We start from the raw sequence: 13,138 nt of genomic DNA, 5'->3' as shown, positions 1-13,138 counted from the left end.
AACACACAAAAATAAACACACTTCCTTCCTTTTGGCCCAAGGAGCCTGGCTTCCTTATCTCTCTAAAGCCTCAGGAGAGAAAGAGATGCCTCTGTTCAACTGAGGCCTCAGAGAAGGTTCTGGAACATTATTCACCACAGTCACAAGCAGCACAAAATGGCCGCCAGAACACAAGGAGGCAGGGACTGGGATTCCAGCCAATCAGGGCCAGGGACACAAAATGGCTGCCAGAAAACAAAATGGCCTCTGGAACAGAAAATGTGAGTCTGGGGCAGGGGGGTGGGGTCTTCCAGGTCCTCTGCCCCCATTGGCCAGCCTCAAGAAGAGGAGGAGCTTCTGCTTCTCTATTTAGCTCTGCGTGCGGAAAAGTGACCGAGGAGAGAAGCAGAGTGTCAGAGGGAGAAAGAGACAGATAGAGAGACAGGAAGGAAGGAGGAGAGAGGAGTAGAGTGTAAGAGAGATAAAGAGACAGACAGGAAGGAAGGAAGGAAGGAGAGAGGAGCAGAGTGTAAGAGAGAGAAAGAGACAGACAGAGAGGGAGGAAGGAAGGAAGGAAGGAAGGAAGGAAGGAAGGAAGGAAGGAAGGAGAGAGGAGCAGAGTGTCAGAGGGAGAAAGAGACAGATAGAGAGACAGGAAGGAAGGAGGAGAGAGGAGTAGAGTGTAAGAGAGATAAAGAGACAGACAGGAAGGGAGGAAGGAAGGAAGGAAGGAAGGAAGGAAGGAAGGAAGGAAGGAAGGAGAGAGGAGCAGAGTGTAAGAGAGAGAAAGAGACAGACAGAGAGGGAGGAAGGAAGGAAGGAAGGAAGGAAGGAAGGAAGGAAGGAAGGAGAGAGGAGCAGAGTGTCAGAGGGAGAAAGAGACAGATAGAGAGACAGGAAGGAAGGAGGAGAGAGGAGTAGAGTGTAAGAGAGATAAAGAGACAGACAGGAAGGGAGGAAGGAGTGAGGGGAGTGAAGCGACAGCAGAGGGACACGGCCTGGAACCACTAGGCTTCACTGATGCACTGAGATCTGGCTGGGCCTGGCTTGGGTCTACTGCTGCTGCTTTCCTTTGGCCACTGCCATTAAGGAGGGGAGGAAGGAGGCCCAGCAGTCCTTCTAGGCATGGCCCACTCTCTCTGAAGTCCCAAAGGGGATTCCAGTGCTTTTAATGGTGGCGCTCATGCTGTAGCAAAGATGATGATGATGATGATGATGATTTTATCAGGCCTAGGGGGGAGGATAGAGCTGCTGCCAGACCTTAATCATCATTAATGTCACCTTCCTGTGCCTTCTTGCTTTGCACCACTGTAATGGCCATGGCTCAGTGGTATGGAACTCTGGGAATGTTCTTTTGGTTTGGCATTTTAGGTGTTGTTAAGGTTTGGAAATACTGTTTGAGGACCCTTCCGACTTTGGGGCCCTTTCCTCCTCCATTATGGCTTCCCTGAAGGCCTCAAACTGCCAAGTGCCAAGCGCTGAGACAGAGGTGGCCATTTTGTGCTGCTTGTGACTGTGGGGAATAATGTTCCAGAACCTTCTCTGAGCCTCAGTTGAACAGAGGCTTCTCTTTCTCTCCTGAGGCTCCAGAGTCAGAAGGAGGCCAGGCTCCTTGGGCCAAAAGGAAGGAAGTGTGTCTCTTTGTGTGTCTTTTGTGTGTATGTTTTCTGAGAGGGTTTTCGTAATACACAGCTCTGATCCTTCTGGGGAACATGGGTTTTAAAAGGGATCAGAAATGGGGAGGATAGTTTTAATACAAGCCTTATTCTTCTGCTTCACAAACATTGGGCTTTGGCTTCTAAGAGGAGGCTTCTCCCCCGAAAAAGGCCAAAAGTGGCTCCTTTGGGAGGTTTTAAAAGTCTCCCCAGTTTCCTTATTAATAGATTTTGAGGCAAGAAGGAAGGAGACAGACCAGAATAACTCATATTACCAAGAATGAAACAAACAAAAAGAGAAACAAACAAGAACAACAAAAATAATGATTAGACAGAAAAACAAACTGCTTATATTTTAAAAAAGCAAAACCATTTTTTACAGGATAAAAATTTGACTTGGGTGCCTCTATTCTTTTACAACCAACTTAGGCTCTATCTGCACTGCAGAAATAATCTGTTTCGAAACTGCTTTAACTCTCCTGGTTCCATCCTATGGAATCCTGGGATTTGTAGTTTGTTGTGGCATGAGAGCTCTCTGGCAGAGAAGGCTAATGTCCCAAAGGTAAAATCCCAGGATTCCATAGCACCGAGCAGTTAAAGCGGTGTCAAAGTGTCTTATTTCTAAGTGCGGATGCAGTCTTCTTGGGAAAGGGGCTGATGCTGGGGAAAAGAGGAGGAATGCAGAAGGAAAGGAGGACGGACGGACGGAGGGCCACCTGCAGCTGGACTGGCCTCCCTGAGCAGTCAAGACCTGAGCTGGGTTGTGGACGATGGGCACTCTTAATATCAATATTAATATCTTTCACTATTGATTGTAATTAAGGAGGGGATCAGATTCCTCCTTTCAATAGCATCAGGAAAATGTTTAGGTGTTGTTAAGTTTGCAAATCCTGTTTGGGGTCCCTTCCAACTTTAGGGCCCTTTCATCCTCCATTTTGGGTTCCCTGAAGGCTGCCAACTGCCAAGCACTGAGGCAGAGGGAGCCATTTTGTGTCCCGGTGGACTTTTTCGTTTCTGTCAGCCATTTTGTGTTCTGGTGGACATTTTGTGCTGCTTGTGAATGTGGGGAATAATGTTCCGGAACATTCTCTGAAGCCTCAGTTGAACATGTCAGGGAATGAAATGGATGTGGCCACTTGGTGGCGCTGTTGTGCAAGTTATATATATACAGCTCTAGTGGCAGTTATATGTGTCAGCATTCGAACAGTGCATCATTGGAATGTTGATGCAACTGTCAACTGTCCTTCCTAACTGTCACTGAGAGACAGAGTGAGACAGTTGGTGTGTGAGAGCAACTGCCTCTCTGTGGATGGTATTACTGTGGGTGTGTCACAGGTTGTGTTATTATTGTTGGTTGGTGTAAATAGTGTGTATTAGAGATGGTGTCCAATACACTGTGTATATATATTTTGTAAATATTACAAACGAAGGTTAAAGTCCTTGTGAAGAGTGAAGGCTTGTTCCGTAGTTATTTCTCAAGCCTGGAGCTCATGTCCGTTTGCAGTGGTGAAGGAATATTTCCTTCTTGACCAGAATACCTTTGCAGACATATCCACAGATTCCTTCTCCCTGGCGTCCTGTCAATGTGGTTCAACTCTGCAGGTGGTTGTGGTGGACACAGTGCGTCTTTCCACACGCCCCAACAGAACAGAGGTTCCTCTTTCTCTCTCTGAGGCTCCAGAGCGAGAAGGAGGCCAGGTTCCTTGGGCCAAAAAGAGGGTTGTGTGTCCCTTTGTGCCTCTGACCCTCCATTTTGGGGGGAAGGAAGGAAGGAAGGAAGGAAGGAAGGAAGGAAGGAAGGAAGGAAGGGGCCTGTGGGGGTCTGAGGAAGGGAGGCAGGACCAGTGGAGAGGCTGGGCTTTGGGGGCTGAGAGAGAGAGAGGTGGGGAAAGAGACCCTCCCTTTGGGCCCTAGCTGGGGAGGGTCCACCGGTCCTTGCCTCCCCCTTTGGGAAAGGAGACCCCCTCAGCCCCTGGACTAACTCCTGACACTCATTCCTAGGGCTGGGACTCAGAGGAGTTTCCTAGGCATTGTCACCTTCTGCCCTCCATGGCCATTGGCACTGACCTTTTCCCATTGCCTTCCCTCCCTCAGCCCTGTGGACCTCCTCCTCCTTCGCACTCACAGCAACCCTTCTCTACGGCTGAGGAGACGGCCTCTGACCCAGGGAAGCTCCGGCCATAAAGGACTGCAGAAGAGGCCTTTCTGGGGCTGAAGAAGTCAGTGTCTTTGTACTGAAGGTAGGCTTTTATTCCTGGAGCTGAAAGATGACCTTTGTTTAAATGTTTCAGTCCAGAATTGTATGGAAATGTTGCAGCTGAGAGAGTGAGACCATGCTTTGCAGGCATAAAGCCCCAAATTCGCTCTCTAACAGCATTGTCTTCCCAGAAGGTGGAAGGGAGATTTCCAGACCTCAGACACACAGTGCGCAAGTGAGTCCTTTTTATGGGAATTGTGTGTGTATGTGTTGTTTACTAGAACTTTGAGAGATATTAGTTTCACTGGGTTTATAAAATGAATTTATATACGTCTTCACTTACCCCAAATGAGCACAATCCAGGGTGCAATATTCAAGTCATAAACCTATACATTTATAGATATTTGTTATATCAAGTGCAACGTATTCAGCAGTTTGCATCTTTTTAAAAAATATTCAAGGAAAAATGAAGAAATTGTGATTTTAACCATAGATCCATTCAGAAACAATGCACACAAATGTACATGCCTCAATTTCTATGTGGCTTTAGCAAGAAGAGGGAGGAGGTTCATACTTCATGCTCCTGCTATGACTGACATAGACAAACACAGAAGTTAAGCTTAGAAAAATAGTCTCATCTGCAAAAATAAAGTAATTATTTTGACCAGTGTCTAAATGGGAAGGAGGCCATGATGATGGGAGGACATGGATTAGATCTGTACGATCATGCCCAAGAGCTAGAGCTTCTCCACCTGGGACATAAAGCAGGTCCTCCCCCTCCTCCTCTTTGTGAAAGAGAAGTCAAATTCTCATCAGTGATGATGACACAGCATGAAAAATTTGCATTCCTGAATTTAAAAATCTGAGGAGTCCTGAATCCTGTTGGTTATCCCTAGAGAGTAGACCCACTGAACCCATAAGTGACTGGTGAGTCAACTTATAGGAGCCCTGGTGGCGCAGTGGTTAAATGCCTGTACTGCAGCCATTCACTCGAAACCACAAGGTTGCGAGTTCAAGACCAGCAAAGGGCCCAAGCTCGACTCAGGCTTGCATCCTTCCGAGGAGGGAGCTAAAATGAGTACCCAGACTGTTGGGGGCAAATTAGCTTACTTGCTAATTAGCTTACTTGCTGTTCATGATCTTTGGAATAGCGGTATATAAATAAAACAAATTATTATTATTATTTATAGATAAATCCCACTGATTCAGTGATTCTACTCTGATCAGGACTAGGCACAATATAGAGGCTAGGATTTAGGTCTGCATGTGGCTGGAACAGGATATTCCCAAGACAAGATGGACAGGCAACAGTGTGGAAAATGGGTACTCTCCACATGGGCAAAGACACTATCAGAATTGTGACTTCTCTGCATGCAGAAGGCTGCCATGGGAATTGGGTGCTCCCTTTCCATCAGCTCAATCCTCTGGTGCCCCCTGATCCTGGGAGAAGGGCTGGATCCCATGGAAGGGGAGCAGCCTGAGAAGAGAGAGCTCCTTTCCTGCCCTTCTTGACTGGGGGCCTCCCTGGAGAAGGGCCATTTGTAGACTCATTCCACCCAGAGAAACACTGGAGCATATAGAGTTCTACTGGTTTGGCCACTGGGAGAATGAGGAATCACCAGGCCAGACAGCCTGACCCAGCAAAACCCTCTATGCTCCAGTGTTGCTCCGAGTGGAATCAGACTGCAACTGGCCATTCAGTGACCCAGATCCTACCATACAGTTGTGGAAGCCATCCCGCATAGCCATTCCATGCCTGGTGAGAGTGTTGGTGTGAGGTATTAGAGAAGCATCCAGCTGTGTTTCTGTAGTCAGAAGCAAAATGAAGAAATCTTCCTCTGAGGGCATTGTGGACCTCTGCAGGTTTCAGCAGATAATGCACTCATTTCACATCCGGCTATGAGGATATAGTCAGGACCCTTTCCAATTCCCCATCTCCTGATCCCCAGCTACTCTCACAAGGCATGTTGTTGTGTAGGGGAGCTGCAGTGAGTCTGTGCTAGGTCCAGGGGGTTTTGTTTGGTGCAGACGGAGGAAGGGGATGGTCACCTCTACATCGGCCCAAAGGAGGCATATGTTACCTGCATATGTCATCAGCAGGATGCTCTTCTCTGTGTCTGACTGCTGCAGGGTTTCTTGCTAAACCAAGCCTTACCCTGGTCTTTTTTCTCAGGAACTTCATCGCGATTCCCTTGTACACAGCGTTGGGACATTGTTTGCTGGAAGTGACCAAAGTGCAGGGCCACCAGGATCCCCCTGCCCACCTGATGGCCAACACAAAGGCCAAGCAGACGGAGCTGGGCTCCAACAGAAAGAGGCTGCCGAGGGTTAACAGCTCTTTGGTAAGTTGCCATCCTGACTGTTATTTTCATCTGTGTCTGGGCTGGATCATGAAAGCAAGGGAAGAAGATACTGTCCCAGTTTGGCAGAGAGAGTCCTGGTTAATCCTCTGTCTCCTCATTTTTTCAGGGGCTTAGGAAATGTCCTATTTCACTCTCCTCCTCCCATTTCCTCCTTTCTCCTCAGGTCAGTTCAGTTGCTGCAAAGTGCATTCCAGGTTCAAAAGAGTCTACAGCCCATCAATGCAAAAGAGGGGAGAGGGGAGGAGAGAAGGGGGCAGGGTCTTGCCCTTGCCAGGAGTCTGAGCCAAAAGCAAAATGCTGTACCCTTTCTCGCTTGTGTGATCTTTATCATTAACAACTTTGGCCATCTTGACCCACTTCTGGTGTTGCTTGTCCACATGTGTGTTGCTTTCCCCATCTGTGAAATGCTGGATGATATGGAAGAATATCTCTGGGCTTAAATTGAGGGTGGGCCCAGTGGCCCTGAAGCCCAGAGTACTCCCCAGAACTGTTTTTTAAAAATGAAATTTGCCTCTGAAATTAGGTGAAATATGGCTAAATGAAAACTAATATACATGTTGGAATAGCCAGTATGTTAATCAATCAATAATATTCCAGAAATGGCCGAAATTATATTGTTTATCATATTGTATATTATATTGAAAGGATTCAAGACAAACTGGATGTCAAAGGCTGTAGCTTTTTGCTGTCTTGCAGAATTTAAAGTTTATTTCCTGGACTGAATTCTGAAGTGTTGAAATAATATTTGGATGCACCATGTGCTTTCCTCCCCTTTTGTTTAGTCACTCTCTGGATGAGGGCTATTTTCTATTGCAGGTGACCTTTGCGGATGTGGCTGTATATTTCACTGAGGAGGAATGGAAACTGTTAACGAAGAAACAGAGACTGATATACAGTTATGTGATGATGGAGAATTATGGAAATGTAGCCTCTGTGGGTAAGGAACCTGAATACATTTCACTTCCTTTGAAGACTGAGGGCCCTTTCATAATTCACTGTCAGAGTGCTATGATTCCACTTTAGAATTATAAAATCAAAGAGTTGAAATAGACCACAAGGAGCATCCGGTTCAATCTTCTGCCATGCAGGAATAGACATTCAAAGCACCCCCAAGAGATGGCCATCCAGCCTCTGTTTAAAGACCTCCAAAGAAAGAGACTCCACCAAACTCTGAGGGAGTATATTCTACTTTTGACGAGCTCTTACTCTCAGGAAGTTCCTCCTAAAGCTTAAGTGGAATCTCTTGTCCCTGTGGCTTGCATCCATTGTTCCATGTCCATTAATTTGAAATTAATAATAATAATAACAACCATAATGCGATGCCACCATGCTCTGATGCAGTATATTCCACTGTTGAATAGCTCTTATTGTCAGGAAGTTCCTCCTAATATTTTGGTGGAACCCTTTTTCCTGTGGCTTGTGTGATCGAGTTTGGATTTATATAAATTTTGGGTACCAAGCGATCAAAAATCATGACCCCTGACTGACCCCATCACAGCCGCCATTATCCCAAAAGCGAGCTGACCACGTAGCCAGACAAGCCTAGCAGGCCATGGCTAAAGCAGAAAGGTAGATTTAAACCTTTAAAACCAGTTCTGGGAGTTGCCATTGTCGCAGGCAACCTGAATGAGGACAAAGGAAGTTTGCCTCACCTACTGATGGTATTAAGTACCCAGCCATCTACATTGTAGTCTTCTCCCAAAGAAGTGGCAGACACTTTTGTGTATCCATTGTTTAACTTTAGTCTTAGTCAATAGATAGCCATGAAGACCTTTGTTCCGCAGGTAGCTATAGCCTAAGGATACGTTTTGCAGTATAAATAAGACCCAGATTCCAGCCCTCCTTTGGGCTTTCTGAGCTACAGTTCCAAACCTCAACTCTGTCGAGCAATCGTTCCGGAGCTCTCTTGGGCACTGCGCCCTGCTGAAATCACTTAGGCAAGCCAAAGCCCACTGTCTCTTTCGGGCCTCTTGTTAGCTTAGCCCGCTGGAACTTAGCTCCTAGCCATCGCGGTTGCCGCTTGCTTTGTGTTCCCCGCTGCCGTGTTCACTTACCAACATCCCTCACATCTGTCGCTTGGAGAAGACTCCTAAGGTAAATATTTCAACGGTGCCTCTATCCTTTCTCCTTTACCCCCAACTCTTCCCCTCCCTTGCTTTAGCATTGAATGTGCATGTGCGTGTGTGATCCCTTTTTGGTTGTGTGGCTTTAATAAATGTTTATATTTTAATTGCAACTCATTGACATTGCAGTCTCTGTTTCTTGGGGTTGGACTATATGACCTCTGGTATACACATAGGGACCCAATCCGCTGCGTGCGTTGTTAGGACACGCCTCTTGTAAATTTGAGCTAATTAAATTCCCCTGATTCGATCCTTCCTAACACTTGCGTCCATTGTTCTGTGTCCTTTGTTCTAGAGCAGCAGAAAGCAAGTTTGCTCCATACTCAGTATCTCTTCAAATACTTGAACAGGGCTGTCATATCCACTCTTAACCTTCTCTTCTCCAAGCTAAACGTATCCTGCTCCCTAAGTCATTCCTCAGAGAGCATGGTTTCCAGACCATTCACCATTTTGGTTTCCTTCTTCTGGACATGCTCCAGCTTCTCAACATCTATTTGAATTGTGGTGCCCAGAACTGGACACAGGATTATTGCAAGTGAGCCCTGACCAAAACAGAATAGAGTGGAACTATTACTTCCCTTGATCTTGACACTATACTCCTATTGATACAGCCTAGGATCACATTGGCCTTTTTAGCTGCTGCATAACACTGTTGACACATGTTCAACTTGTGCTCTACTACCATTCCTAGTTCCCTTTCACACGTAATTTAATTGTCATAACAACTTCCTGTGGAATCTTGGAATTTCTAGTTTTAGTGAGGCACTATTGTTCTCCGCTTTGTAAGGATTCTCAATATCGAATCCTAAACTGCCAATTCTGGAATTTTGTGGGAAGGAGCCATGGAGATGAATGCTTTTTGCCCCTAAATGGTCCTCAGCCCATTCCTGAGCAAGTTTCCTGGCTTTTGTGGCCCCTCTTCCAGCCTTTTGAGGCTCTGGAGAGGCTTCATGGGAAAAAGGCCTCCCTTGGCCCTGCAATAGCTCAGAGAGGCAAAATGGCCTCCACTTCCACAAAGGGATGCTGTGGTATATTGAAGGGCAAAACATTATACCATATTTTTAGGCAACACAATTTGGGGTTTCCCCTGAGATCCCCTGGGGTCCAATGTGACCACCCCACTTCCCAACAGTAGTCCATCTCTGTCTTAGAGATGCCTTAAGGTTGTTTTAAGGCTCATCCCTCACACTTGACCCTCACTAACATCAGAAACCAGGTCCCAGACTCCTTGTTCTGCCTTTCCTAATGTATTAGTTGTATATTGATTGTCTTGCCTTTCTCAAGAAATGAGCCTCAAAGGGTCCCTTTTGTGCATCACACTCTGTGGATGTGTGTCTGTGATAGAGAGATGGAGGCAATGTGAAAAACAGAAAGGCAGGGAAGAGATGCTGAAGGTCAAATGGTAAAGCAGTGCAGATGGGCAAGAGGCAGGGTTGGAGAGCGGAAGGAGAAAAGGAAGGGGATCAGGCCTCTGGGATCCAGGAGGGGAAGGCAGGAGCAAAGCCAGGATCGCCTAGCTTGAAAAACACACAAAGCATCACAAGAAGTAATTTGTATTGTAGCAATAAGGGTAAACATCAATCCATAAAATGAAATCCTAAACCTGGCAGGTAAAAATTGTCCCAAATAACTTTGAGACATATAGACTTAAAATAGTAGCTTTGGCACGGTTGCTTAGAAAGTTGTATCCTAATCGAGTATCTCCCAAGCTGAGTTATATAACATTTCAAGCAGAATACAAGCTGCACATGGCGTGTTTATAGTGTTTATAGTGGCAACCCACTCATTAACTTCAAACTTCTAAAATGATTCATATAAAACAGAACAGTCAAATGGATATAGTGCAGAAAACACCGTATACAATCCTATTGATTCCAAAATGGAAGTTGTATAAAAATGTAATAACCTGACTCTTGGTCATAATTATTTCAAGATATTACATGGGTGTTTCTACATCTGTTCCAAAAAAAATATCTGCTACAAATAATCGCAGATGCCCAATATCTGGCAACTTTAACAGTTACCTGCTCCTAATAATACAATTATTTGCAAGCTCTCCTCTCTGACTTCCATCAACTTCACCATCTCTTGTACACACAACTCTAATCCACACCAATCCACATGTGAGCTGTATACTGTATTGGTTGTGAGTCATCTCCTGGTGCCACACAGCATGAAGGGACCTCTGCAGTTAGCTTCCATCATGCCTTGGTCTCTGACTCAGGACTTTATGGCAGTCTCACAGGATATAATGCCACTTGCCAATCAAACTATTTCTCCACATGTTTAATAGAATATTTCTGCAACATTCCTTTTTCTGACTATCTGCTTCCAGTGATTCCCTTAAGTCCCCCTCCAATCTCTTCTTTGTTAACTCCTATAAATAAGGATACAATTGTTCCATGGATTTAGGGGCATAAGTAGTACGGTCATCCTTGGGTTACTAACAGAAACTCTTAATTTAATCTCTAATAAGGAGGGGTTAATGAGGGCTAAATCATGGGTAACACCCTCCTCCCTTAACGCTGATTTTCAGTCTTATCTGTCACTGTGCTTCTTTACAGAAAAATATTTGAGTCATGAGAGAATCCACACAGGAAAGAAGTCACAAAAATGCCAGCATTGTGGGAGACATTTTGCTTACAAGTCAATCCTTGTCATGCATCGAAGGGTCCACACAGGAGAGAAGCCATACAAATGCCAGCATTGTGGCAAATGTTTTTCTATGAAGTCACACCTAGTGACACATCAGAGAGTCCACACAGGAGAGAAGCCATACAAATGCCAGCATTGTGGCAAATGTTTTTCTATGAAGTCACACCTAGTGACACATCAGAGAGTCCACACAGGAGAGAAGCCAAACAAATGCCAGCATTGTGGCAAATGTTTTTCTATGAAGTCACACCTAGTGACACATCAGAGAGTCCACACAGGAGAGAAGCCATACAAATGCCAGCATTGTGGGAAATGTCTTTCTCAGAAGTCAGACCTAGTGAGACATCAAAGAGTCCACACTGGAGAGAAGCCATACAAATGCCAGCATTGTGGGAAATGTCTTTCTCAGAAGTCAGACCTAGTGAGACATCAAAGAGTCCACACAGGAGAGAAGCCATACAAATGCCAGCATTGTGGCAAATGTTTTTCTCGCAAGTCATTCCTAGTGACACATCAGAGACTCCACACTGGAGAGAAGCCATACAAATGCCAGCATTGTGAGAAATGTTTTACTTCAAAGTCACACCAAGTGAGACATCAAAGAATCCACACTGGAGAGAAGCCATAAAAATGCCAGCAGTGAACTAACATTATTTTTGTCAATAAGGAATACAAAAAATATATTTGCAATCCTGCTGTGCTAAGAAAAGGCCCTTGTGATTTTGTTTTTCTGTCCATATGTCTGTTTATGTTTTAAAATTGTATTTTGTTAGATTTAGGTTTTAATTGCTAATAGGATAGATAATTGTTTTGGGTTGTAACTTTGGCTGGGGATTGTGTTTCGTGGTATAAGTTAGCTAAATGGGGGGATGGGATTTGTTGCAGTTGGTTAGAATAGTTTTGGGAATGATAGCGTTTGGAATTTGTGGGATGTTGGCTGAAGAAAGTGGAGGCTGATATTAACAGGAAGGTGGCTAGTTTCTGGGATTGGCAAAGGGGGGCTTGTTACCTGTGGGGGCTAGACTGTGGGAATTGAAGGTGGGGGCTAGGTTTTAAGAGGGTGGAGTTTTAGGTTTGGGGGTTTTAATGTATTGTTTGGATTGGAGTGGGCAGTTCTGACGTAAACGCTGAATATCTGACTATGTGTTCTCAATAAAATTCTTTGTTGTTTCAACAGACTGGACTCATTGGTGTACAGAAGTTCTGCATTTGCCCAAAATTTACCCTTTCTTCTCTCCTCAGCCATCATCTCCATTCCCAGCTATAAGAACAGCAGAGGCAAACACACATACATTTATATATATGTATATATGTGTGTTTGTGTGTGTGTGTGTGTGTGTATTATATCTACATACATACAGTATACAGTATACATAGACTTTATTTCCAATGCAGAGCCTTCCTTTCTTGCCTTTCCTGGGCTCCATTGTGGCCTCTTCGAAGTGCCCTCAAAATAAGGAAGGAAAGGGAGGTTGCTGAACCCCCGCACACTCCTTCCCTTCCCTCAAAGGCCGCCAATGGAATAAACAGCAGGAGCAGTAAAGCCCTGGTGATCCCTGCGCATGATCAGAAGGGGTCTTTGGATGTATGTGCGCATGCACAGTCTCAGCCCTAAAGCCATTGCTGCCCTCACACTCTGTTCTGAGGGAAGGAAGGATGGAAATGGGGGGAAACCATTCTTTGTTCAGAGGAATGGCTGGAATGTCTTCGGGGGGAGGGGGGCTTGGGGATTACACTGGTACCTCGGGATACGAAATGATCGGGTTACGAAATTTCCGGGATACGAAAAAGTTGGATTGGCAAAAACTGTTTCGGGTTACGAAATATTTTTCAGGTTACGAAATACATTTCGGCGCGAAATTCAAATGCTGCAAAGTGCAGCTATAGGCTAACGGAAAAGTGCTAACGGAAAGCTAAGGGGGCTGGGTTAGGGGTTAGCTTTGGTGCGAATTTTGAATTTCGTTAGCAGTAGTGATTGGCTTGAGAAATCAAGCTGATCATCTGGATTGGCTAACGAAATTGGGGGGGGGTGGCCTGGCTTCAGAAACAAAAGCCGGCTTCCATTGATCTGCCCTCTTTGTCTGGCCTTGTGGACTGGAGAGGAAGAGTTGGTTCTGAACTCTAACTCTTGGTTCCAGTGGAGGTTTGGACTTTTTCTGGCTTTCT

At 45.3% G+C, this 13,138-nt stretch overlaps 1 protein-coding gene across 1 annotated transcript; it reads left to right on the top strand.

The window, feature by feature from the left end:
• Window positions 1–6,013: 6,013 nt before the first annotated feature.
• Window positions 6,014–11,833, top strand: LOC149282440 (uncharacterized). Its single transcript, XM_089498186.1, has 3 exons — window positions 6,014–6,173; window positions 7,011–7,131; window positions 10,882–11,833. Exons 1-3 carry the CDS (start codon window positions 6,099–6,101, stop codon window positions 11,598–11,600), a joined length of 915 nt encoding a protein of 304 aa, XP_089354312.1. The 5' UTR covers window positions 6,014–6,098; the 3' UTR covers window positions 11,601–11,833.
• Window positions 11,834–13,138: the final 1,305 nt, after the last annotated feature.

The sequence above is a fragment of the Sceloporus occidentalis genome, unplaced genomic scaffold (assembly GCF_023333645.1).
Source record: "Sceloporus occidentalis isolate IW3139 unplaced genomic scaffold, rSceOcc1.0.p SCAF_114, whole genome shotgun sequence".
Lineage (NCBI taxonomy): Eukaryota > Metazoa > Chordata > Lepidosauria > Squamata > Phrynosomatidae > Sceloporus > Sceloporus occidentalis.
This window is presented reverse-complemented; position numbering and strand designations above follow the sequence as displayed.